A 25,683-nucleotide genomic window follows, 5' to 3' on the forward strand; every position below is an offset into this window, starting at 1 on the left:
ATAAGACATTTTTTTTACATAATGATAGAAGACACTTCCCCCTAAATACATGGGAATTTTAATTTTATAGTACATGTTTGGATGAAAAATCATTAAATATGTAATAATATGATTTTTTTTATAAATATATGTAATAATATGATAATAACAATCATTTTATTTATTTATATTATTCAAAATTAAAAATGGATCTGAAAATTTAAATAAAAGATAAAAATATTTAAGAGGAGGAAAACGCGAGTCACTTAACGACAAAACTAAATTTAAACAATTATTAAAATCAGTAGATTCACAGTGACCCTGATCTGTACTTGTCAGCTAAATTAATTGAAGGACTTTGTTTTTAATTAGTATGCTTGAATTATAAATTTCTGAAAATTAGACGTAAATCGTCAAATATCAACTGTGTGAATTACGTAAGATGAATAGATGATCTATAAATAAATATGATATTTTTTTTATAACTAATTATATTTAAAAAATTAAAATTGATATTTGACAATATGCACATAGTTTGAGATAATTCGCAGGATTCTCCATACAAGTTTTGATAATAGAATAGTTACTATGTATAGTATGCATAGCAACTTCAATGTTCAAATAAATTTCATATTTAAATTATTGCTAACACCATTTAAATAAATTTCACAAAGTAGCAAAACAGGATTTGTAATTTTCTGTGATATTCTATATATATCCTCAACCACAACCAGCTTCCGTCTCCTAAAAATATTCCCTTGTGTTTTCTTTTCTTCTTCCAGATATCTGATTACCACTTGTCTTTCAACAACCACAGTACACAAGCTATATAATAACACACACGTATCAAAATGAAGATCTGAAAGACTCAAGTTTGTCTACGAGATGAAAATCATCAATCAAGATGTGTAGACTACGAACAGGAGATCACGCAGCGAGAAGAAGGGTATAAATTATTATCACGATTATCATCGTTCTAATTGGAGGGAGACAGACTAACCCCCACATTATGCCTCAGAAAATAACAATTAAAGCAAAAGCCTAACAAACCATATCTCACATCCGAAATATGACTACAAGTCTACAACATTAACACCAAAAAAGAACAAAAGAAAGTCTGATATTGAATTCGAAGAAGAAGAAGAAGAAGAAGAAGAAGAAGAATCAATAATGCATAACGTAAACATTATACTCGACAGTGGCGTCCCCTGAAGTGGGAGACCACCAGTGCGTTCGAGCTTCCACGTATCCCCTGGCAAATCGGAAAAGGCCACTGCCTCCGATCACCGGCATCTCCCTCACCTTATTGAACACCGAATTCCTCCCCAGCACCGTGATGGTGCTTCCGTTGTACTTCCCTTCCACGAACGCGAAATTCATCGCCATTAGAAGCCCTATTTCGCTCTGCGACGCCGACGCGTAAAACCCTTGAGCTCTTCCCACCGTTTTGGAGCTCAATTCCGGACCCAGTGTCAGGGGGTTATCGATCATGTTCACCAGTCCGAAGGCCGTGGTGGAGTTGATCGGCGGCTGAACGACGGCGACGGAGGAGGGATTCCGGCCACTAAGGATGTCGTGCCAGTAGAATCGGAAGTGGCTGAGCTTTTCTTTCTTGAGACCGAGGACCTTCCGATCGAGCGGGCGGACGAAGTTGTGTTCGGCGAAGACGGAAATGAGAAGAGCAGAGAAGGAGAGGAGAAGGAAGACGAAGGTGAGGGATCGGGAAGCCATTGTTGGAAGATGGTGTTGGGGGCTTCTGGGAGAAGCAAGTCCTGAGTTGGGTCCTTTATAGCCAGAAATTCCAACGGAAAGCGGGACGCCTGCTTCGTTGGTCAATGAATAATATTTTTTTTACCGTTATTAATATAGTCATTATACAGTGCATTTTCTACCCCCGAATGTAATTAAACATTTAAAATGTGATGCAATTTTAATACTAAATCTGAATACATTTTCAAATTAAAATCACTTGTGAATAATATTTCCTTCGTTATCACATATAAGCCATGTTTTAGAAAAAAATTCTGTTATCAAATATTACTAGTTTTTTTTTTTACTGAAATATTACTGCTACTAGTTATTTTAAAGAGTATCAGAAATATTTAAGGTTATCAATGTCCGCAAAAATGTTATCACCTTTAGCAAACATCTTGGGCTATGAATAATAACTACTTTAATTTTTTATGAGTTATTTTTACCAATCTTATTAATACTAATACAAAAAATATATGTGTAAAATTTTAAGCATATCTTTATATCATAAATCAAAAAATAATATCATATTACTTCTTCTCTTTTATTAAGGATAACTTTAAAAATGTTTTTTAAATATTATATAAACAGTCACACAGTGACTTATAAATAAAATTAAATGAACCTTTTATAACGTGCCTTATGAATGAAATCAGAGAAAGTATATTATTTTATAAGTAAGAAAGTGATACGGTCTCCATTCAAAAATATAAAAGTATTTTTAACTAAATATTATTCAAAAAATTTATCTTCAAACTAACATAATCTTTTTACATTTATCTCTATTTAATAGGATGTTTGACTTTAAAATAAATATAGAGTGATTTATTCATTAGGGATACTTTTTAAAAAATAATAATTATATCTTAAAATACTTAAAATACATTTCATTTTTTTATATGTAAAATACCTTTCATTTTAAACATTCAGTCTCTAAAAAATGTCATATATTTTTAAATAGAGGGAGTATTATTTATGAGTGATACATGAAAGGAAAACTTATTTTGCACGCATCAATTACCTTGAATTGCTTGGCAAAAAAACTTTTAATTATATTTAAAGGTCCATGTGCATGATTAATATTTTAAAAATGAGAATTTCAGTTAGGAATCATAAAAGAGATATTTATTAATGGGTTTCAAAAAAATGTGAAAATTTTCTGCTGGATTTCTAGACTAAATTGAAATAAAATGGTTGGCTAAAAAATTGAAGTATCCTTGCACAAAAGAAATAAAAAATGATTGACAATTGATATGGATAAATTAACTAGTAAAGCTAGAGAATTAATAATTAATAATTCTACATTTAGAACAAAATGATTCAATTAACATGATTATTGACAAGTCATGTAATTTAAAATTGATATTTGTAAATTAACAAGTAAAAGTTAATAATTAATAACTGATATTGATAAATTAACAAATGGAGAAACAAAATTAATAACTTACGAGTCTTGTAAATGATTTATAAGTCAAGTAAATAGTAAAGAAGTTATATTGATAAATTAACAACTAAGTTATAAAATTAACAAGTAATGTTCTTAAGATTATGGAGTCATAAAATTAAATAATTAACTATTTAACAAGTATTAACAAGGAATTAATAAGTACAAGTAAGCAATAATAAGTAAAATTAGGTAATAATCAAGTATTTATTAATTTTACAGAAAGGCATTTTAGTCTTTTCAACTATTCATTTCATTTTTGTTAAGTCCAGAAATCTTATAAAGAATTTTCTGATTTTTTTTGGGAACCCATGGTAAATATCTCTCTTCCTTAATCCTTGATTAAAATTCTTCTATTTTAAAATGGGGGAGGATAAAAATAAATTATAATATTTGTTATAATTATTATTCCTCGTCCTTTTTTTAATCAAAATTATCTGTCTTCTTTCGAAATTACATCTCAGTCGTTTTCTTTTTCTGTTATACACTTTTTCTTTACATCATTTATGCACTCAATTAGGAATCTAAATTTGATAACCATATTTAATTCATATATTGAGTGCTTATATAATTTCAACTGTTAAAATTTAGATAAATAATTTATATAAACTCATTTATTCATTTTAAGTAAAGTATAAGTTTATAATTATTGATTTAAATTTTAAAGATTCAGATTGTACAAGCACTCAATACCTATATTACAGTCATCAAATTCAAATTTCTCAATGAGAAAGCGATTTTTTTTATGAATAAATAGCCTTTTTACAAAAAAAAAAAAGTCTTGGCATTCTTTGCCTGCTGCTTGTAACTACTCAGACATTTTTTAGTACAAGAGTGGAAGACGCTTCTCTCTAAAATACATGGAAATCTTAAATAATTAAAAATTAAAAATGGGCATGAAAAGAACTAAATGAAAGATAAAAGTATTTAAAAGCAAAAAGATAAACACAATTCAACAATAAAACCAATATTAAAAAATTGATAAAAACAAGTAATTAAAATTGTTGCAGCCATATGTTCCGAAAAAAATGATTAAGACAGTAGAAAGAATAGTAGTTTTGAAATATATTTTATATTGAGCATAAAAAGAAATCAAATCCAAATTCTTCGAAATACCTCTGCTTCTGAGCTAGATTGGTTAGTTGAGCTGTAAAGTTGGAATATGCTTGACATTTTAATCTAGTCTAATTGTCAATTTGGCTTCAGATTAGAGAATTAATACATTGAATTGTTAAATATCTTGGAATATAAAATTAAGTAATTCTAAAGCTAAGTGACATCTTTTCAAACATGCTAGAGGAAGTTTGGTCAAAAAACATGAGAGAGGGGGGGGGGGAATAGTCTGGGCCCAGACTTGAAGCAAAATATATTAATCAGAAATTGAAATTAAAGAAATAATTATAAGTATAAATTGCAATTACGATAATAATTTTTTTGTAAGAGCTGAACTTAACTTAGAAGGCAACGCATGGAGGTACATGTGTTCTCATATAGCGTGAAGACGTGGATCGCATCATTATCCTCACTTGTTCTCTGAAATTGCTATTTCTGAATTGTCATATACTTAGTTTATAAGCTAAAAAAAAATCACTCATAATTTTACCTTCCAGCGTAAATTTGCTACATTATTTTCACCAACTCTGATGACCTTTCCTAAAAATATAATTATGTCTAATAAATTACTCAACTCATTCCGTTTATATAGCTTTGTTGAGATCCAAACAGAATTTGAATATAGGGGGGAAAGTACATAACCAAAATTGATTAGCTAAAATATTAAAATCAATAACAGCTTGGGAAAATTTCACTAGTAAATAACAACTTTTAATTTTTTAAGTTTGTCTTAAATATCAATTTGATCCCTCAAATTTAATTTTTATCTGTCTAGTCCCTTAAATTTATTGTGTTTATCAATTTGGTCCTTAATATTTAAAATTAAGGTTACACTACTAAAATTTGCTGACATGGATAATAGAATATGAATGGAAGCCATGTAAATTAATAAAAAAAAATATAACCACTTAGATAGAAAAAAAATAGACTCTAAAATTTTAAAAACAAGAGAATAAAACATCATACAAGAGATTATATTGATAAAAATTGAATTAATTTTAGGGTTAATTGTTCTCATTTAGTTACATATATATGTTAAGTTATCAATATATTTTACATATTAAATTATTTTGAAGTCAATTTATGTTTTAAAACTTAAAGGATTCACATGATAATTTAAGAAAATATAATGAAGCAAATCGATAAAAAATAAACTTAAGAGACTAAATCAATAATCGAAATAAATTTGAAGGGACTAAAATTTACATTACTTTTTTTTGTTGGAAGAGATGGGACATGGAATAGAAAACTGAATGTGAAAAAGCAAAATTAATCTTCTAATTTTATATTATTTTTACAAGCATACACGTGGGAAATAGTAAGTAACAATAACAATTTAAGAAATACAAATTTGAGAAATATTAAATGTAATACTCTGACAAGCATAATAGTAAAAAATAACAAATAAAATAATTAATTTGACAAGCACATATATAACAAGACAAGTTACCATGACTTCTTAACAAACATGAGAGTAAAAAATAAGTTTTAACCAGTGATAGAAAGTGACAAGTAAATATATTGTTTTTACAAGTATACGTATAAAAAATAATAATCATAATGTTTTAATAAGCACACATATAAAAAATAACAAATATAATATTCTAACAACCATGATACATGTGTATACCCTCATTTGTTTAATTGTTATTCTCTCCATCGGTGATGTGGTGGAGAGAATGACAAGTGAGGGTATTGTTTTCATTAGTATTCATATAAAAAATGACAAGTAATAATATCAATTTAGCATGTAAAAGTGTGAAAAAAAATATCATAGTAAAAAATGACAAGTAAGGTTATTTTTGTTAATTCCTAAATAAGAGGACAAAAAAACACCATACTAAACAACATATTGTGCCATGTCGGCGTACAAAAGATTTCTACACTCAAGTGGTGAAGTGTCAAAAATATAAATATTTAAATTGTTGATAGAAGTCTAATGGGCCAACCAATCTACGCATTTGTTAGCCTCCTTATAGACGTGATTGAAGGTGACTGTCCAGTCTTCCATAACAAGATCTCCAATTTTGTTGATAGTTGCAATTAGAGGGTGTAACATCTTAAATTTTAATCCAAAAAAATTAGTTGCTAATTAGGGGTAAATTTGTAATTAGTGGTTTGATTATAGTTTGGATGTTGAGTTGATATTTTGTATTGGTTGGTTGTTATGTTAATAGGATTGAATGGTGGAATGGCAAGACAAGATAAAATGTGCGACCATTTGTGAGAATAGCCTCACTGTGCCACACATCGCAGCATATGCTGCATGCGTCGTGGCATGTGGCACAGATTTTACTTAAATTAGACATTTCCAACTCTTGAAATCAGAAAAGAAAGTAAGGGAAAATGCGTATGACACAAAACCAGAAGCATTGCTCTATACCGTATGCTGTGGTACATGGCACATTTTTCAAAAAATATTTACATTTCTTTGAGTTGCGGTACGGCGTTTATGCTTTCGTTAGCTCTTTTTATTATATTTTTTAAGAAGTCAGGTGTAACATGCTAAATTTTTCCATTAATAATTATCAGTGTTTTCAAGGATAATTTGGTCAATTTAAATAAATTATTGATTTAGCGAGGTTTATGAGAGACTAATATGGTTTTTGAATTCTTGGACAGACTTAGGAGAGGGCTAGGTCGATGTTTAAGCAGGCCATGGCATGGAAGAAAGTTTAAAATTTTGTGAGATTTTTTGTGCCATGTGCCGCGACGAGCGTGTCAATACGCTACGACGCACATGCAAAATTTGCACTTATCAGACACAAAAAATAGATCAAAAATAGAAGGAAGAAAGAGGGATAACGAGATAGCAATGGAGAAGAGCTTGTGGTCTACTAGGGCACGATCCCTAGGCTACTTTAAAGGCATTTAGAGCTTGAATCATCATTGGGTAAATTGCACATTCTCTCTTCGCCCTCATTATGCAAAAAATCTACACATTTGAGACAATGGAGGCTTTGGTTTCGGTTCCCTTAGGTTTAGATTGAACCTATTAGTTTATTTAAGGTCTTGAAGAGTTAAATTAAGCTTCTAACCCTAAGTTTATGAGTTTTGTGGTAATTAAGAATTTTTTGTAAGGGTTTGAATGAACCCTAAATATAATTCAAAGATTTTGAGATAATGTGGGATATTAGTTAGTGATTTTGGTGTGTAAGGATGTTTCATAGGATGGTTAGAGTATTTAGAAATGGTTGATGTTGTGAGAAAAGAAAATTGGGTATTATAGGCACTTAAACCTAGTGAATTCGGAGTTAACCGGAGTGATAATTGATGATTGTTACTTGATTGTGTAGATTGGGCATTGCTTGAGCTTTATCGTATGTATAGAATGTGTGGAACTAATGTTAAGCCACGGAAATCCTTTTCTATGACAAAAGGTTGAGATAACCATATAGTTTATTATGTTTATTAACTATTATAACTGTGTAGAAGTAAATACAAATGATAAAGTTGTGGTTTTGAAGAGTTTTGTGCATAATTTGACATTGTAAATGATTTTAGTATGAAAATTAATTTGTAAAAGGTAATTGATTTTAATTGATATGTATATAATATGTATATAAGTTTGTGTTGTGAAAATGTGATGAAAAGTAGTGAAAATTATGAAAGAGCATGATCATAGGGGATGAAAGCTGACTGAGATATGTAGGATTATGTGTGTGTGGAGATATGTGAGTGAAAAATTCATATAGTTGAGCTAGCACCGTGGGACATCTGGTGTAGCATTATATGGGACTGTTACCATGGGACATCCAGGCAATTTGGCAACTCTCTAGTACTGTTAGAATACGATTAGGAGTCAACGACGCCTCTATTACAAGTGTGTGAAGAAAAAAAAATCATAGTCCTTAGGTGGGTTAGATTACCTTTGGTTAGGTGTTTCTATCATCAAAAATGTGCTTAGGTCAACAAGTAGTTAATTTAGGAGAGCTTATGGTTTCATGTCGGGGAGTATTGAAAGTTCGGTGGTTAGATGTTTATGCTAGTGTGAAATTATTGTGAAAAGATACACTTATCTTATAAATATGGTATACTTAATATTATCTTAGTTTTGATACTTTATCATGGCTATTTGTAGTAATAAGCATTTGATAAACTATATTAGTTATTGAGATGTTTATCTCATCCCGTAATTATATTTTACAGGTGAAGGCTCTGGTAAAGGTAAGGGAAAGAAGGGGCATTTGAAGAGTGAAAAGCGTCGTTGAATAACTCTTCCCTTTCTTCTTTTTAGGTATTGTAACGAATTTGTCAATATATATATATGCTAACTTATGAACATGACATTAACTTGGATTTTACTTGTATGGATTTATTATAAGTATGTGTATCTTGATCCAAGGATAATATGTGAATTATGTGTGTGTGTTCGGCCAAGTTACAATTACAAGTGATAAATTTAAAGTGAATTATGTGCATAAAATGACCAAGTTAATGTGTGTGCTAAATACAATCTACCCCTTTGTGTTATTGCCAAATGGAAATTTAGTGGTCATTTTGAATGTGACTACTTATTTATATGATATGAATAAATTGTTATATTGTGTGTGGTCCATTTGAGGTGGTCAAAGTGTCTCTGAGGCTAACGGCATTTGGTATTGTGAGTTGGACACCTTAGTGTGTGATTTATTATGAAAACAAACCATTTTGAATTTGGGCATCCATCCTTTTAATGAATAATTGTTTGAGTGAGAAACTGGTGCCATTAGCTAGAGGGTTTAAAGAGCTTCATGTGGACACTTGAATTGTCCCAAATCGAACATTGAATGGCAAAACGACGCCTTCCAAAAGTTCAAAGGCTATCATGACAATAAGCATGCGTTGTGGCGCGTGGTTGTTACGTTGCCGCGCATGGGGCCTTCGAGGGACTCATCTTTATGTGTCATCCGCCGCGATGCAAGAATTTACAAAAGAATGGCATTTTAGCCTAATTTTGATGTGGTTTGTTTCCCATACTTCTGTATTTGTTCTAAATTAATTTTTAATCATGGTTTGAGCTTAAACATTATTTTTAAAAAATAAGGATTTTTTTGCGATCTTAATGTTTTAAACTATTTATCTTTAAACTCTTGAGTTGTAGTAAGTTCTTCGAGGATTTTATTTAATCCTAGTTATCACAATGATGTGTGAGTGTTGTCCTGGTAATTTAATCCTATTACTTTAATATTGTATTGTGATTGTGTATTTAGGATGGTAAAGTTTGGATGAATCAAAAGACTTTACAAAGGATGATTAGTAGAGAACTTGTTGCGTATTATCATGAGAGCTTTCATAGAGTCAGAGTAGACATGAACCTGATCAATCTTTTTAACCCAACAAATGCTTAGTTCTTCCAAGATGCCCATAAGTTCAACTCTCATACTTGGATAATATTTGAGATATTTGGAGAAGCCTTTAATTAATTGTCATGTTTGTCTTGTGTGAGTCCATTGCAGGAAGTAGCAACTTGATTATTGACTAAGCCATCTATATCAAGTCTAACCCATCTATCTTTAGGGCATAACCATTTTGCTTTTGATTTATCTCCCTGTTGAGTCAAAAAGTTGATTTTAGATTGAAGATATCAATCATTGAGGATATCTGAATGTTGGTAAATGTGATGTCTCTATTAAGATTATCTTCATTAGAATAGGTGTTTTTGCATCTATCTTTACAGATGTTCTAACACACGTGGGCGAATAGTTTATGCCAAGAGATCTTTCTAGAACAAGCATTCCCCTCATCATATTCTGCATTTCAAAGTATCCAATCTTGAAAGAGGGAGAGAAAAGAAAGTGTTAAGTTTAGATTGTTTAACTAATTTTATCCAAACCTTTCTAGAATTCTTGCAATCTCTCAGGCTATGAGTGGTTGAGTCTAAGGAGTTACAGCTAAAAGGGCAATGCCCTAAGACAGTATTTCCACCTTTAGAGTAGGTGAATTTAGGTTGAAGACAATTCCAAGATGCTTTTCAAAGAAAGGTCTTAATCTTCTTATATGTTGATCATTTCCAAATCTTAGAGTTAAGGATGTCGTAATGATTATCAATAGCCTTAAAAGCAGATTTGATAATGAAACTACATCATTAGAAGGCCTCCAATAAATAATATCATTGTCAATGTTAGCATTAAGAGGTTGGACAACAATGATGTGATTAATGACATCTTGGTAGAGATATCTGCAAAATTTATCAAGCTTCCAACTACTTAAAGTAGAACAAAAATTAGAAACTTATTGCATGGAGAATAGAGTTTTCTTTAGAAGATGCATATATAACGAGGGTTTAGGAAGGGGGCACTATTTGTTATACCAGAATGATATTTGATCCCCTTTTCCTACCTTCCAGCCCATGTGAGATATGAATTAGTCCTAGACTTTGTATATACTAGTCTATATGTAAGAACAAGAGTTGGATTTATGAACCATAGGGATAGTAGGGTTGTTGCATTTGTATTTATCATGTAAGACATAAACCCATAGACAATTAGGCTTCATTATAATTCCTCAATAGAGCTTCATAATATAGGCCTTATTTTGGTTTTTAAGCTTTTTAAAGCCAAGATCTTTATGATCTTTGTTCTTGGTAATATAGTCCTAAGATAATAGATGAGGCTTTTTAGCTCTATTAGTTGAATCCCAAAGGAAATTACGAGAGTAAGATTCCATATCAACTGGAACATTAGGTAAGAGCATGGTTTGCATAACATAGCTAGGAATAGAAGAGAAAACATATTTTATAAGAATAGCTTTCCTAGTGGTGTTGAGAAAATGACTCTTCCAATTAGAAAGTCGTTAGTTAATTTTATCAATTAGTGGAGCAAAAGTGAGTATAGAAACTCTTTTGTGAATAATAGAAATCCCAAGATATTTCCCAAGGTTGTCATTAGGGGGATTCCTAGTTCCTCACTAAGCTGAATGACTCTATTGATATTAACATTCTTAGAGCAAAAAAGCTTGCATTTGGTATTGTTAACTTTCTACCCAAAAGCTTTGTAGAAATTAAAGAGACATCTTTGAATAATCTTTGCTTGTCTAAGGGATGATTATGCAAAAAGAAACAACTCATTAGCAAAAAATAAATGTGAGATAAGAGTCCATTAGTTGTAAGGCTAACGGGTTTCCAATCTTTTTTATCAATGCTACTATGAATGCTATGACTCAAACATTCAATACAAAAAACAAAGAGATAAATTGAAAGAGGATCTCCCTGTCCAATACCACGTGATGGAGTGAATTCATTTATAGGTTCTCCATTTAAAATGACTCTCATACAAGTGGAAGAAATGGCTGTCATGATGAGTTTTCTGAGTTTCTCATTACATCTGATAATATGAAGAGTATCAAATCTCAAGAGAGTTTGTCAAAAGCTTTTTCAAGGTCGATCTTGAGAGCCATGAAGCCCTTTTTCCAAGCGTTATTTCTCATAGAGTGGATGATCTCTTGAGCAATAATGATATTATTACTACTTTGTCTTCTTTATAGGAAGCTACATTGGCTATCTCCAATCAAATGATTCATATATTATCGTAGCCTATTGGAGAGTATATTGATTATAATCTTGTAACTCAAATTGCATAAAGATATCGAAGGAAAATCCTTCATTCAAGTCGGGGTTTCAATTTTAAGGACAAGGGTAATGAAGGTGTTGTTGATTTCACTAATAAGAGTGCGATCAATGAATATCCTCTTGACAAGTTGGTTAATGCCATATTTGAGGTCGTTCTAATAGCACTAAATGAAGCCAACATTGAGATCGTTAGGGCCAGGAGTCTTAAAAGTGTCAATATCAAAAGCAGCATTTTTTATTTTTTCTTCTGTAACTTCTCTAAGGATAGACTGCAATTGAATAAAAGTTAGAAGAGGAAAGCTCTTATCAATTATCAACTTTAGTTTGGATTGAGCATCCTCGCTAAAAAGTTCTTTAAAATAAGAGGCAGCTTGGTTCTTGAGAGTGGAGCGATCAAGAATCCAATTACCCTCTTCATCTTGAAGTGAAAATATCTGATTTTTTTTTCCTAATAATGATAGTTGTATGAAAGAATTTAAAATTTCCATCTCTCCATTTCAGTCATTTGTATCTAAATTTTTTAAATCAAAGAAGTTTTTTTTTTTGTTGGGAGAAGAGTTTTACTATAACCCTCCCAAAGAGACCTTTAAAGTCTCCAGAATTGGTTTTCAATTATGGAGCACTGCGATCTTCCCTAACAACTACACCAATTAAAATGATACAAAATCGGGGAATGATTATGACACCACGTGATAGCGCAACCACCAGCAAACTTTGAAACTAATTAATAATTAATTACACGAAATGATAAACCAGTCTCTTCGTGAATCTTCCAAGAATTTTGCTGGCAAAACCAGAAAGAAATTAAAGGAAGAAAGGAAGATAATACCTCCTGATCTCCTCCTTGCATAACCACAAAGTTTTTTTTTTTTAAAAAAAAAGAGTAATTAAAGCGAGTCAATAAAATTGTAGGAAAGAAGAAACGTATCAAGAAAAGTAAAAGGACCCTTTTTTCTTGGTATATATGTTTTGTCCATTGGTGGTTCGACGGTGAACCTAACACACTGCTAGGAAATTTCAAAGGGGACATATCACCATTGCTGCCCCCACCATGATCTTCTGAGGTCACAAGTAAACGATCATTTTTTGTACACACTAGTCAATATCAAAACCTTTCAAACGCCAAATAAATCACCTAGACCATTTGTAATATACTATGCAAATAGTGACACGCACTTTCTTGATAGTCCTAACACCCTCTTTTTCTTTTTCTTTAATCCGTCTTCTTATTGATTACTGATTACTTAATTAATGGAAAAATTAAATATACATCCTACGAAACTAACTTGTTTACAAATAAATTTCACAAAATTTAAAAATTATGACTAACTCTCTTAAAATTTGAATATAATTTAAAATTTAAATAAAAAAATTGCTCATATTAAATATATATACATTAAATCATTCAAATAATTTGTAATTATTTTATTAATAATTTAAAACTATAACTTTAATTTTTTTCAATTACAACTTTATATATCTAGTAATTAAATTAAATTGATTAGTTTAACTATTAAATATGTAAAATTATAATTATAAAAAATTAAAATTATAGTTATAAATTATTGATAAAATAGTCATAATAATTAATGTGAAATTTTATTAGTAATGCATGATTATTTAACTATTAAATATGTAAATTTATAAATATAAAATGTTAAAATTATAGTTATAAATTGCTGATAAAGTAGTTATAAATTAATTATTTAATTGATATAATATATGTTTAATAGGGGTATTATTATCTTTATAGTCTATTTTTAAATTGCACTCAAATCTCAAGGGACCTACCTATAGTTTCTGAATTTTATGAGATTTAGTTGTAAATAAGTCCACTCAATGAAACCTATATGTAATTTTTTCTTAATTAATTGTGGGGTTAAATTTAAAATATTAATTAAGTTACCTGGCCCTAGCCTGCCGACCAAGATTAATTCAATGCATATATATCCATCCCTTCAGTATTACTATAGGACATTTTTTTAACTAATTCATATTTTTCAATAAATTAGTCAATAACATTTAAAATTATGCATTCTTTTCCTATTTACTCTTATTTAATTAATTGTTGTTTATCAATTAAAAACTTTATTAACTACACATCTAATTAAGATTTTTTTTTGGAAAAACCACATTAATGACATTTTAAAATACTCAAAATACCTTATATTTTTAACATAATATTCTCTCTGTCCCAAATTATACCACACTTTTAAAGGAGTTTCTTCATTTCAAAATATAAGATACTTTGGGTATATTAAAGTTTAATTAAATGTATTGATTTTAATTTTACATTTTATCTTTCTATAATTAATTTTTATATTTTCTTTTTTTAATATATTAAATGATAGATATTTTTAAAAGTTTATATTTTTATTTTGTAAAAATAAGGTTATTAAATATATTTAATAAGATTTATTAGTAGGTAAAATTTTATTTAAAAATATTTTATAATTTAAAATTGAGGGATGTTAAAAAAAAGAAAAAAGAAGTCTTATAATGTTGAAAACAACGTATCTATACACAAACCGGGATACATAAAGGAGTTGTCAATGACTTTTATTATGGTTTGCGCGTGTTCTAAATTTTAACGTTGGAGTCTAAGTGGTGTGTTTGTTGGGATTGACTAACTATACATGTATTTGTGCACTTTTCTTACTTTTGTTGACTTTAAATTCATCTAGAACTCATGGATCCTGTACATATTTTCGTTTCCGATCCCTCACTTAGTTTCCCGCCCCATTATATTCCACACTCCTTTTTTCATACTTTCCAAGAAACCAAACAAGAAGTTTCAGTCCTGTTACCCACACACCACCGACAATGACCATTCTAGAAGCATAAGACTACGTTGCTCATTGCCGGATCCCACGTAATATATAAATTTATGGTTCCGTGACTTGTATGAGTTTGAAAGTAGTACACGATATTACTTGGTCTTGCAGCATCTAAAATAATTATTTTTTGGTGCCAATCATAACTTTGTATGTAAAATGAAATGGAACTAATGAAGAATTGAGAATTAAGAATTAAGATAAAGAAAGGAGGATGGCGAAATATTTCTAAGTGTATGTAAAGTGAAACTATTCCTACATGATGAAGGCGAAATATGATAAATACTTTCTTAAAAAATGTAAGCAAGAGACTTGCTTAGCTTGTAATCATGTTGTGATTATTGATCAGTCTTCATCCCCCCCCCCCAAAAAAAAAAAAAACAAGAAAAAGAAAGGAGTTACTATTTCTTTCTACATATCAATCTAACGTGGCACGAGGGAGCGATCTCACGTTACCCTCTTTGTGTTTGGGTTAGGCCCATTATGAGTTCAGTTCATCTCGGGCTATTTTTGGTCCTTTTCTTTTTTTAGGCCTGAAAAGTTAGGAATATTCAAACAAATAGGTCCAATCCCATAACATTTCATTGTCTATTAAACTATCTTGATTACACCATGTGGGTATGACATAATGGCTATCTTATTCAAGGTACGTAAAACCGGACCGGTCGTTGAACTGGTCATGGCACTAGATCACGGGTTAGTGGTTCAATTAGGGTTGAACTGGGGGTTAAACTGGTGGCAAACCGGTCATGATTAAAATAATACAATTTAAATAAAAAGACATTAATTATAAAAACATTCAACCAAATTTAACCACTCAAAAGTCTAATAATAATAAAATACAACACTTTAAATATCTATCATTACAATTACAACTCTTCAATCTCAAAAGTCTAGAGAAGAGATGGAGATAGAACTGGAGAAGAGACGGAGATTGAGTTAGAAAAGAGACGGAGATTCAGAGACTAAATTAGAGAAGAGATGGAGATAGCAGAGACAGAGATAGAGTTGAAGAAGAGATGGAGATAGAGCTGGAGCCTGGAGAAGAGACGAAGACTAAGCTAGAGAAGAGATGCTGATTAGATTAGGGCGAGAGAGGAGAGATACAGATAAAAGGCTGAACTAAATGCTATTTGAAAATCTGGATTAAACTTAACGTGCTCTACCTCTAACTTCTAATTTTTTGACTTTAGTTTCACTTTTTTTTTATCTTATTTCTGAACTCAGCACTCTGAAAAATTAAAAATGAAAAAAAAATCTCAAAAAAAAATCAGTTGACCCAGTCAACCCACCGAGTTAACCAGATTACACCGGTTCATTCCCTCACCGGTTTAGGAGTAAACCCAGACCGAATAAGGGATCGGGTCACCGGTTTCCGAGTTGACCCGGCCGATCCGGTCCGAGTTTCAATACCATGATCTTACTTTATCCCTTGCGCATGTGGTGAGGGGTTCAATTTCTTTCTCATAAAAATGAAGAGCACTCCATGGCTAGTCGTTCACTCCTTTGTGGGAGACCCCATAATGAGGGAATTAGTCAAAGTTATCAACGGTGGATACCTTGATGTTGTATAAAAAAAAAACTATCTCCATTATTAACAAGGGTTGAGTTTATTAGTGAAAAGCTTGTCCCTCATGATATGATAAATTAAGGTTTAAATTTTTGCTAGAAGAAGTATCTATATTTAGTGTTAGATAGTAACTCAAACATAATACTTTTTCAATATTACCTTTCTTATTATATTCTCTTTTCAATACTCTTTCATAAATAAAGTATTAAAGGAATAATATTTTTGAAAGCTTATATTTTTATTTTAAAAAATAAAGCTATAAAGTGTATTTAATTAACTTTATTAGTAGGTTTAATTTTGTCTAAAAATGTCCTATAAATTTAAGTGTTTATTACATATAATTTTTGGTTTACATTCATAAATTTTCAAATGACGATAAAGAATTATATTTAATTATGAAAATTTTAATTAAAATATAAAAAATAAGATTATATATCAATTTGAAGATCCGCGGGTGACAAGAAAATATATCTACCCATATTCATTATTAGTATTCAATATTAATCACTCATTGGTGGTCGGGGTGTAATAATGTTCAATTTTATAATAATATACTATCTAATTAAATGATAAGGGAAAAGAAAAGAAACATAAGTGGCGATGAATTATACATCTTTTTTGATAAATTTGTGATGTGAAAATCATCTTAAAATATTAAGTATGGAGGGTGCAGGTCGGAGATCCCATAGCAATTAAGGACAGAGCAAGAAATGTACGAAAAAGCTGTCCTGCGATTGATTTAATTAATGTGGCAACCTGATACTCAATATATTCCGCGGAACTACGATGCTATGACTCCAATTCATTCCTTAAATTTCAGGCCAAAGAGATATTCATTCCTTAAAAAGTTTTTCCTGATCATCCAATCATCGTTCAAACATCAAGTTTACGTTTCAGATCTATCTACTTTTTCATTGGCCACTAAACATAGATAAGCTTATCTCCATATGATTTATATATAATCATAATTGGATTTGTTGTGAAATCGTTGTCCTTGAATTGAGATAGAACATGATCTTTCCGGATACAAACTCTATCACCAATATTATAAAACTCTGAACTTGAGATATTCTGTTAAACTGATACAAATCTTTTTATCAATTAAGCTAAGCCTCCCGTGCTAAGGTTGTAATTTAATTCACGAGACCATTTTCTCACGTGGAGGCATGTCATGCGCTATAGTGTGCTCCACCGCGCATGAACGTGGCTTTCCTTCAATCCTAATCTGCTATTTCCGTGAAGCTTCTATACGTACAGACTGCAGAATTAATTATGTTCACAGTTTCAATTATGTTGCAATCGAAAAGGACACAGTAAATTATTAAACTAATTTTTCTTGATTACATACAATTTCTACTGTCTAAATAGTATAACATCGGGTAGGTCTTGTCATGGCAATTATCGAGGAAAAAAAGTCCTTGGAAATGCAAGTCGGTGAAGCTCCGTTCGTTTTTATCTCTTCATCAACATATCACAATTAGAAATTTATTTATTTATTTATTTATTTTTAAAAGTAACTGATTCATTTAACCACAGATCATAAATAAATGCACAATATGTAAGCCGAACAAATTTACGATATTTATCATTAGTTTAACAGCTATTTTGGACTGATCTGTTTCCACACATTGAGAGGGTCACTCACCATTTCAATTCATAATACAAGAGCATCTATTTCTTTACCATGCAGAAGCCAGCAGAGAAGGAAGACGGAGCCTGAGATTCTTAGCCCTCATGGTCATACATTGAAGGTATAATAAGCTCGACTTTTGATCAAGTTGAGTCTCATGACTTCAATGTTGTTAACGCTCTTTTGTTCCCTACCTCAGAGGATACTTCTTCTGAGCTCCCCCCCCCCCAGTCTTCTCCAACGATCATGTCTATTGCCCGATTGATGAAGACAACCTTCAGTTACCATCGTTGATGGAAGATTTCTCTATGGATGTCGATGCTTTTGACCCACTTTGACTTCTCAGAGTTTGGATATTCATGGATACCCACAAGAAGGTGAGGCAAGCTTTCCATCACAGGACTCGTGTTCTGAGGAAGAAAACACACTATCAGATATATCCATGGTGGTGCAAGCACAACCCTCACTGATCATACAGAAGAAGACATGGAGATGGAGAACCAGATAAGTCTTCCTCATCTTCTGGAAGCCGTTGGAGAAGCCTTAGAGCAAGGACAGAACACACTTGCCCAAGTGATTCTGAGATGCATCAACCACAAAGCAAGCCCTCTTGGCGATCCTCTTGAACGTCTCTCATTCAAATTGTCCCAAAATCATGATACTTCAGAACAAGGGGCTTTCATCAAACAGGAAGCGTGCAAGAGCTTCCACAACGCTATCATGGCTATCTACCAAGGCATCCCACATGGCAGAATTGCTCATTTTGCAGCCAATTCAGCAATTCTAGGATCTATTACAGAGGATTCGGAACTCATAGACATAGTAGACTTTGATATGGGAGAAGGGGTTCAATGGCCTCCATTGATGGAGATTATTGCTCGTCAACATAAAACATTGAAATTAACGTCAATCAGATGGGAAGAAGAGGACAGCCTAGATGCCCATTTTGTTTCGACCCAGTGGAAATTTGAAGAAATCAGAAGGAACCTCTACCAGCATGCCAAATCATGTGGGTTGAAGTTGAAGGTGGAGGAACAGAGTATTGAGGAATTGGTGACGGAGCTCAAGATATTGAACAAAAAGGGTGGAAATGGAAATGGAAAGAGAAATTTCTTGGCCTTCAATTGCATGGTGGGTCTTCAACATATGGGTAGGACCAGAAGTAGAAGACACGTCTTAGAATTTCTGAGGGTGGCAAAGGAGTTCATCGAAAAAAGCTCATCTTTCAACAAGGGAATCATTGCTTTTGGTGATGGAGAAGCCTGTGAAAAACTCAGAAGCTGCAAGAACTTCAGATCATTCTTTAATGGGAGTTTAATGCACTACCATGCTTTGTTAGAATCAATAGAATCAGGTTTGCCAAGTGAATTCTCAGAGGCAAGAACAGCAATGGAGAGTCTGCCCGTGGCACCATATGTGTCCTGTGAGGGATGGTTTCAGAGATGGAAGGAGATGAGAGAAGATTGGATTAAGCTTCAATGAGAAATGAGGTTAGAGGGTCGAAGTTTCAGGGAAGAGATATTGAAGGAAGTTGCAGAAATGTTAAGAGGAAGTGAAGAATGCTACTAGGCTAAGATTGAAGGCAACAATGGCAATGACATGGTTTTGAAATGGAAAGGAACACAGCTACTGAGAATTTTGACTGAGGGTAATTAAGGTACTGTTAAAACTATTTTTATTTTGTTGTTTTGAGAATTGGTATTTTATAAAACATGTTTTGAGAACAAACAAATAATAAAAATAATTATTTTTTTATTTTCTCTTATTCTCCAAAACAATAATCACAAAATACTTAAAAGTTATTTTTATTTTTTTGTTCTCCAAAACAATATTTTATTTTTTTTTCTCTAAAACACTTTTTGAAAACACATTATTAAATAAATTTTTTATTTTTTTATTCTGGAGAACAGAAAACTATTCCCAAAATAGGTTTCTAAATAGGCCCTAAAGCTTACTGACCATTTTTCTTTCCTTCTTTTGTTTGGATTATGTGTATAGTATTGAATTAATTTGTAAAGATTTATTATTTGATTTTATTTAAAAATATTCTATTATTCCTGTTCCATGGAAAATTATTAGAATATTATTTCATTTCATTTTATTAAATTGTGAAATCTTTTTAATTTAAAAGAACTACTAGATATAAAAATTAATGCCAATCCCATTCAATTATGTTCTTTTAATGTCATTAGTCTTTGAAAATATATATAAATGATTTTATCAATTTATAAAGAATTGCTTCATTTTTGTTGTTACAAACCAGCCGAACGAATGAAATGTTAATAATATTGTGATACAATCAATCATAAAAAATATCACTTGTATTGCCCGAAAGACTTGATAAAAATAGATATGGTTGCTAACCTGGCAAATGTTGATATCATATTTTGATCAGGTCAAAAAGAAAGAATAAAAGTTTTTACACTTTAAGAATCTCCCATATGAAAATGAAATATTAAAAATTGTCAACAACTGATAATTTTTGAAATTTAGTTTTAGTTCTGATAAAATTTTTATTTGTATTAATTCTTATTTTTTCAAGAGTAATGATAGTTTTTAGATTTTTTTAATGTAATTTCTTAGCAGTTCCCACTTCTCAGAAACACAACAGGTAATACGACATCGTTTAACCAGATCCATCAACTTCCAGTCTCGACTTTAACTCAAATCGTCCTTGACGCTCCCGCCAACGAGAAACTAAATTAGTTTGTATTTTTTTTTTTCCAAAAAAAAAAAAAATACCCAACTCCCACATCTCCAGCTCCGGCTGCCGTGCTGGAAGGAGACGAAGCCGCACTCCCTACTCAGATACGAGTCGGCGGGAGGGTACGTATACGCCGGCGGTAGTCATTCCTTCTGTGGCGACCCAGTCTGACATCGGCAAGGAATTTGACGGCCATTGTTTCGAAGGGTTCTGTTACCAAAACCTAGGGCTTGAAGGGCAAACCAACAATTTTCTGAGGCAATGGATGATTCGTCAGGGAAAATTGACTTAGACAAGCTGATTTCCTACAGCGACGACCTCGTTAAGGTATTGAAGACAAACGGGACATCAACTGCTTGACCCAGTGTCTAGAACAGTCAAACTCCCTTTCTTCCTCCTGCAACGCTGACTTCAACGAGGTTCGATCATTGCTTGAAGGTCATTTCTTACTCTTTCTCTGCTCCTAACTCCATCTCTTGTAGCTGAATTAAACCCTTATTAAGAACGGAGTTTTGGGTCTCTATTTATGTTTTTTTTTTTTTTTGAAACTGCCCGAAACTTCTCTTGTATAACCAGTTCGGGAAAGCTATTGATTTCTCCGAACAAAAGTAGTCAGAACGTTGAAGTAAAACATATAATGTTAAATTTCTATTTTTTTCTTTTTTTAAGATTTTGCTTATTGTAGTACATAAAAGTTAAAACCAAAGTTTTCCATCGTTGTTCGCTATATTGTTATGGCATGTATATAATTAGACCGTGGTTAACAGAGACACAATCTTATGCACATTGCAAATGTTGCCCCTTCCTTGGTTTGCTTTGACTCAAGCGTATGTTGGTGGCCACAAAAAAAAAAAAAAAAAAGCGGCGGGTGTATGCTTCAGCTCATTTCCTCACTGATTTCGCTAGTAAATTTTATGTTGCAGAAGGGCGTCTTTTCAGGAACAAGAACCATCTAAGTTTTCTATTGTGGCCAATGCATTATTCATGTGAGGTTGTTAAAATTAATCGTCAGAGGGGCATGTTGAGACATCAATGAATTTTGGGCTTGGGGTTGGTGTTTATGTTTGTGACAACTGGGCCTATGCTCTTGACTAGATCAATTCATTTAGTACTTTTCATATTTTGAAATGCTTGAAGTAGTGATGAAGGTTTTCTTCTCCATCATCAGCTGAGACCCTTTGTCAACATTTATAAAACTTGCACAAGATTCTTAATCATTAAGAATGTAAAAATGTAAAAGATTCGTTAACATTAAGGGGGAGAGGTTGTCAGTGGGATCTTTGTGTACAGGCTTGTTGCTGGCCTTTCTTTGTCTCTGTGTTGATCAATCCATTTCAATCTCATTGCTAATTTTGGTGTGAGTGTTGTGTCCTGGCCACAATTTCGGCTTGATGACTGCCAATGAATTCAATAACTTTTGCGATCTTTCTCTAAAATATTTCACCTTGATGAAGTAGAGTGAGATAGGAAGAGAATGATGGGTTTTACCTACGCATTTGTGAACCCCACAAATGTGAGACCCAGTACTTTCTTCTTATCTCTCTGTACTTCACCCCATGGAGTGTTTTAGAGGATCTAAGTTGGCCATCTTAGTTTCTGCTTGATGAGATCTGATTTCATATCCTTCATTTCCCAAGCCCTCCATACCAAGAATGAAACCCAGAAAAGAAAGTACAATTCTTATGGAATTGACAAGCAGACCAAGTGCTTCGAAGTTGGAAGATGGTACTTGAATTTTCTTTGATTGTATCCTAGTGACTGTAGGGATGTATTCATATCATGAGAAGTGATCTTTATATCCATTGTTACAATTTCCCAAGCTTTCCTGGACATAAAAAAAGAAGTGTATACTATCTCATTAAAAAGAGTGCAATATGAATGGAGTATTCTGAAAGTTTCTAATTCCGGACAAACTGCCCTCATCTTTTCCTCCTCCTCCGACTGCTGAAGCTAGGCGATTGCATTCCATCTCTTTCTGTCTGGGTTCTCTTATCACCTGTTTCAGTGACACAGCTATCTTATAAGACACCTAAATAGTGATTGGATGATAAAAACATAGTTTTGGATTTGATAGAGTGAGCTTGTGGCTCTAATGGAATCGGGCGTGGCATGCCACATATTATCTTCTACAACCACTTCACTTCAAATTTTACTTGTTTGGAAGGATTTCAACTATTTTCAATAATTCACCTTTTATGTTATGTCCCACGAGTAGATCTTGATTATATGTCATGCAACTGACTTGTTCTTATATCATATATGAATCAGATTACCGGAAAAAAATAGATGAATGCAAGCACAAAACAGAGCAAGCTAGATCTGAGGTTGTTGCAGATGCAGAACTGGATCTCCTACAAAGAGAATTAGAGGAGGAACTTGAAAAAGAACGCATGCTTGGGGAGGAGCTTAGATAAGCCTTTTGCTTACAACTTTTCAATGGGATGCTATCTTTTTATTGTTAATTTCCTGGCATGACATTTCTAACCTGCTCGTTTGTGTCATCACGTCATGCAGCATTGAATTCAATGATCTTGAACAGCAAAGGATTTCAATCCTAGGGCGAAAGAAAAATTTACAAAAACTTGAACAAGATGAGCTAAGGGCACAGTAAGTGCATTACACAACCTGAACATATCAGAGAGCGATCATGCAAACATGCTTCCTTAATTAGAATATTGGTATCAGTCAATATTTAGGAGAAAGTTGTCACAATTTTTTAGTTTTACATTTTTCTAGTATGTGGCTCCCTTATGTTTGGTAATATATTTATATAAAGTTGGAGAGCTTAGTATAGATGGCAATCTCACTCAATATAATACTTGAATGCATCATTGCATTTTTTTAGGGTATCGTTATGAAAAAAAAATTATTTAGAAAAGTGCACCTTGAACGCTTGCTTATTCCACAGTAAAATATTGAGACAGACTTAGCATTACCACTGGTCTCAATTTGATTAGTTTTGGTGAACCAGAATATGCCTAGTCCTGAAAATGCCAGTGTCGAAGCAGATTAGACTCATCCTCCCCTAAGAACGCTCATCTTTCTTTACAAAGACTACAGAAGACGAAGGTTTTAGAAATTAGAGCTAATTCAGAAACTTTTGCGTCTTGAATCAGACAGTTTATCTCTCATATTACTAATTTGAACTTATTTTAAGCATTCATTTATTTCTTTTTGGCTTCTCCTTTGTGAAGAGGAAAAGGATGACGAGTGTGTATATTTGCATGTCATATTTTTGGTGTCACAAGTCATTGCTTGTGTGTGAGAACTATGTTATTTTGGGATCTTTTTGTTTGGACCTTGACCTAGTTATCTGGATGCACTTGTAAGGCCTGATGGATTTTGTACGCACTAGGATTTAATCTATTCTTACTGTTCTGTTCCAGGATGACGCTTTCAATGTATGCTTCTGTCACGAATATTATCCCAAATTTGGAGGACCAATCCAAAATTTCAGGCTGTATCCTTCTGTTGGCTCTATTACTTTCATTTTTATCCATGATTTTCCTTACATTTCAGGTTTTTTCTTATAGATGATATTATCTCTCCAAACATAAAAGAAAAACTTCGAATTTCTTAAATCTTGTATTCAGATATCGTGGAAAAGGATAAAAACGCAGTAGAGAAGTTTGAATTTGACCCCTCAAAGATGACTGCCCTTGATGTATGTAATGAAATCTGGAAAATTGTAGATTCATAGTAACTGTCAGACATGCTTCTTTGGGATGATATTTGTAACATTAATATCAGCTAATGCATCTACGAATCTTGAAATGTTTATTTATTTAATGTTGAGCTGTTAACAATATTTCTAAGAATTTGATTGATGTTGTTGTTGTTGATGATGAGTTTTGGATGTCTTGATTTATTATGAAGGAATGGCAATCTGGTGATGGCGCGTTAGTTGGTTGCTTTTGCTTGTAAAAATGGGTGTGCCGATTTGAATGAATGTTGAGAATGATTGATTGGCATATCAACTTTGCAGAAAACGAGTATGTTGAGTGAAAATTAGGACTGAGATTTTAATTTATGATATTTAGTTTAAAGCATCTTTAAGGGTTTATTTGGTTGGAGGTTTTTAGAAGAGAACTATTGGATTTTAGAAAAGTAATTAAATTCTATAAAAGTCAAATATTTTTTATAATTTTTTTTTATCATTTCATGATTTACGATTTCAATGCTGCTAGACTTGGTTTATTTTCCTGAGTTTTATTTGTATTTAGAATATATAATCAAGATTATTAGATTAAGAGCAAGACTTTGATATTTAGTTTTATATATTTAATGTATTTTTATCTAATCAAATAAATTTTAATGTGTTAATAATATCAATAAGAAAACTTTGTCATAAAATAAATAATTTATAAGAAATACATGTCTTGAATTAATTGAAAATAAGCATTACAAGTATATAAAGTTAAGCATAAAAGATTTCCCTTTAGAGGGCAAGACTTTGGTATTTAATTTTATATACTTAATGTACTTTTATCTAATCAAATTAAGATAAATGAATTTTAATATGTTAATAATATTAATAACAAGAGTTTGTTATAAAATAAATATTTTATAAGATATATATATATATATATATATCTTGTTTTAATGGAAAATAAACACTAAGTATATGAAATTAAATATATAAGTATTCTCCTTGGAGGGCAAGGCTTTCAAATTTTTTTTTTTTTTGGCTTGAAGACTTTGATGTTAATTTTATATACTTAATGTACTTTTATCTAATCAAATTAAAATAGATAAATTTTAATGTATTAATAATATTAATAAGAAAAGCTTGTTATAGAAGTAATAATTTATAAGAGATACATATGTCTTAATTTAATTGAAAATAAGCAATACAAGTATATAAGGTTAAGTAAATAAATTTTTCTTATAAGTATTTAAGATAAAATGGTATAAAACGAATAATTTATTGCATAAAAGCTATTCCCTCCAAATCTCAATCTTATAGCTATTTCATAGTATTAAAAAAAATTAGTTGAAACTTTAATTTTTTAAATTTTTTTAAATATTTTTAATTATACTCTCATTAAATATTCTATATAAATGTCTTAATAATTCCAATGCATCGGTTTTTGAAAAAAAAAGTAATA

At 31.5% G+C, this 25,683-nt stretch overlaps 4 protein-coding genes across 4 annotated transcripts in view; 2 read left to right on the forward strand and 2 right to left on the reverse strand.

The window, feature by feature from the left end:
- Positions 1-906: 906 nt before the first annotated feature.
- On the reverse strand, positions 907-18,232 carry LOC129290088 (dirigent protein 19-like). The gene is made up of 2 exons (XM_054926794.1): positions 18,157-18,232; positions 907-1,799 (listed from the first exon to the last, which is right to left on the reverse strand). The coding sequence occupies exons 1-2, from the start codon at positions 18,230-18,232 to the stop codon at positions 1,144-1,146; spliced, it is 732 nt and encodes a 243-aa protein (XP_054782769.1). The 3' UTR covers positions 907-1,143.
- LOC129290794 (ferritin-3, chloroplastic-like) overlaps positions 9,771-25,683 on the reverse strand; it is a 38,080-nt gene continuing 22,167 nt past the window's right edge. The window contains exon 9 of the transcript XR_008588565.1: positions 9,771-9,781. The gene's annotated coding sequence lies outside the window, so the exon portion shown is untranslated. The remainder of the gene's footprint in view (positions 9,782-25,683) is intronic.
- LOC129290090 (protein NODULATION SIGNALING PATHWAY 2-like) lies at positions 18,358-19,353 on the forward strand. The gene has a single exon (XM_054926795.1). It carries the CDS (start codon positions 18,358-18,360, stop codon positions 19,351-19,353), a length of 996 nt encoding a protein of 331 aa, XP_054782770.1.
- On the forward strand, positions 20,213-24,417 carry LOC129290799 (kinetochore protein SPC24 homolog). The gene is given in 6 exon segments (XM_054927803.1): positions 20,213-20,909; positions 20,912-21,013; positions 22,844-22,985; positions 23,081-23,182; positions 23,962-24,035; positions 24,169-24,417. Coding segments are annotated over 6 exon segments (600 nt in total). The 5' UTR covers positions 20,213-20,836; the 3' UTR covers positions 24,276-24,417.

This window comes from Prosopis cineraria, unplaced genomic scaffold, assembly GCF_029017545.1.
Source record: "Prosopis cineraria cultivar Desert tree isolate PC_DT_omini unplaced genomic scaffold, ASM2901754v1 PC13, whole genome shotgun sequence".
NCBI lineage: Eukaryota > Viridiplantae > Streptophyta > Magnoliopsida > Fabales > Fabaceae > Prosopis > Prosopis cineraria.

Bases quoted from the DNA above. Each gene is read 5' to 3' on its own strand.
- LOC129290088 (XM_054926794.1), bottom strand. From the start codon at position 18,232: ATGAATATCCAAACTCTGAGAAGTCAAAGTGGGTCAAAAGCATCGACA. The intron at 1,800-18,156 runs GTAACTGAAGGT...CCAACGAAGCAG, and splicing joins GAAATCTTCCATCAACGATG to GCGTCCCGCTTTCCGTTGGA.
- LOC129290090 (XM_054926795.1), top strand. From the start codon at position 18,358: ATGGAGATGGAGAACCAGATAAGTCTTCCTCATCTTCTGGAAGCCGTT.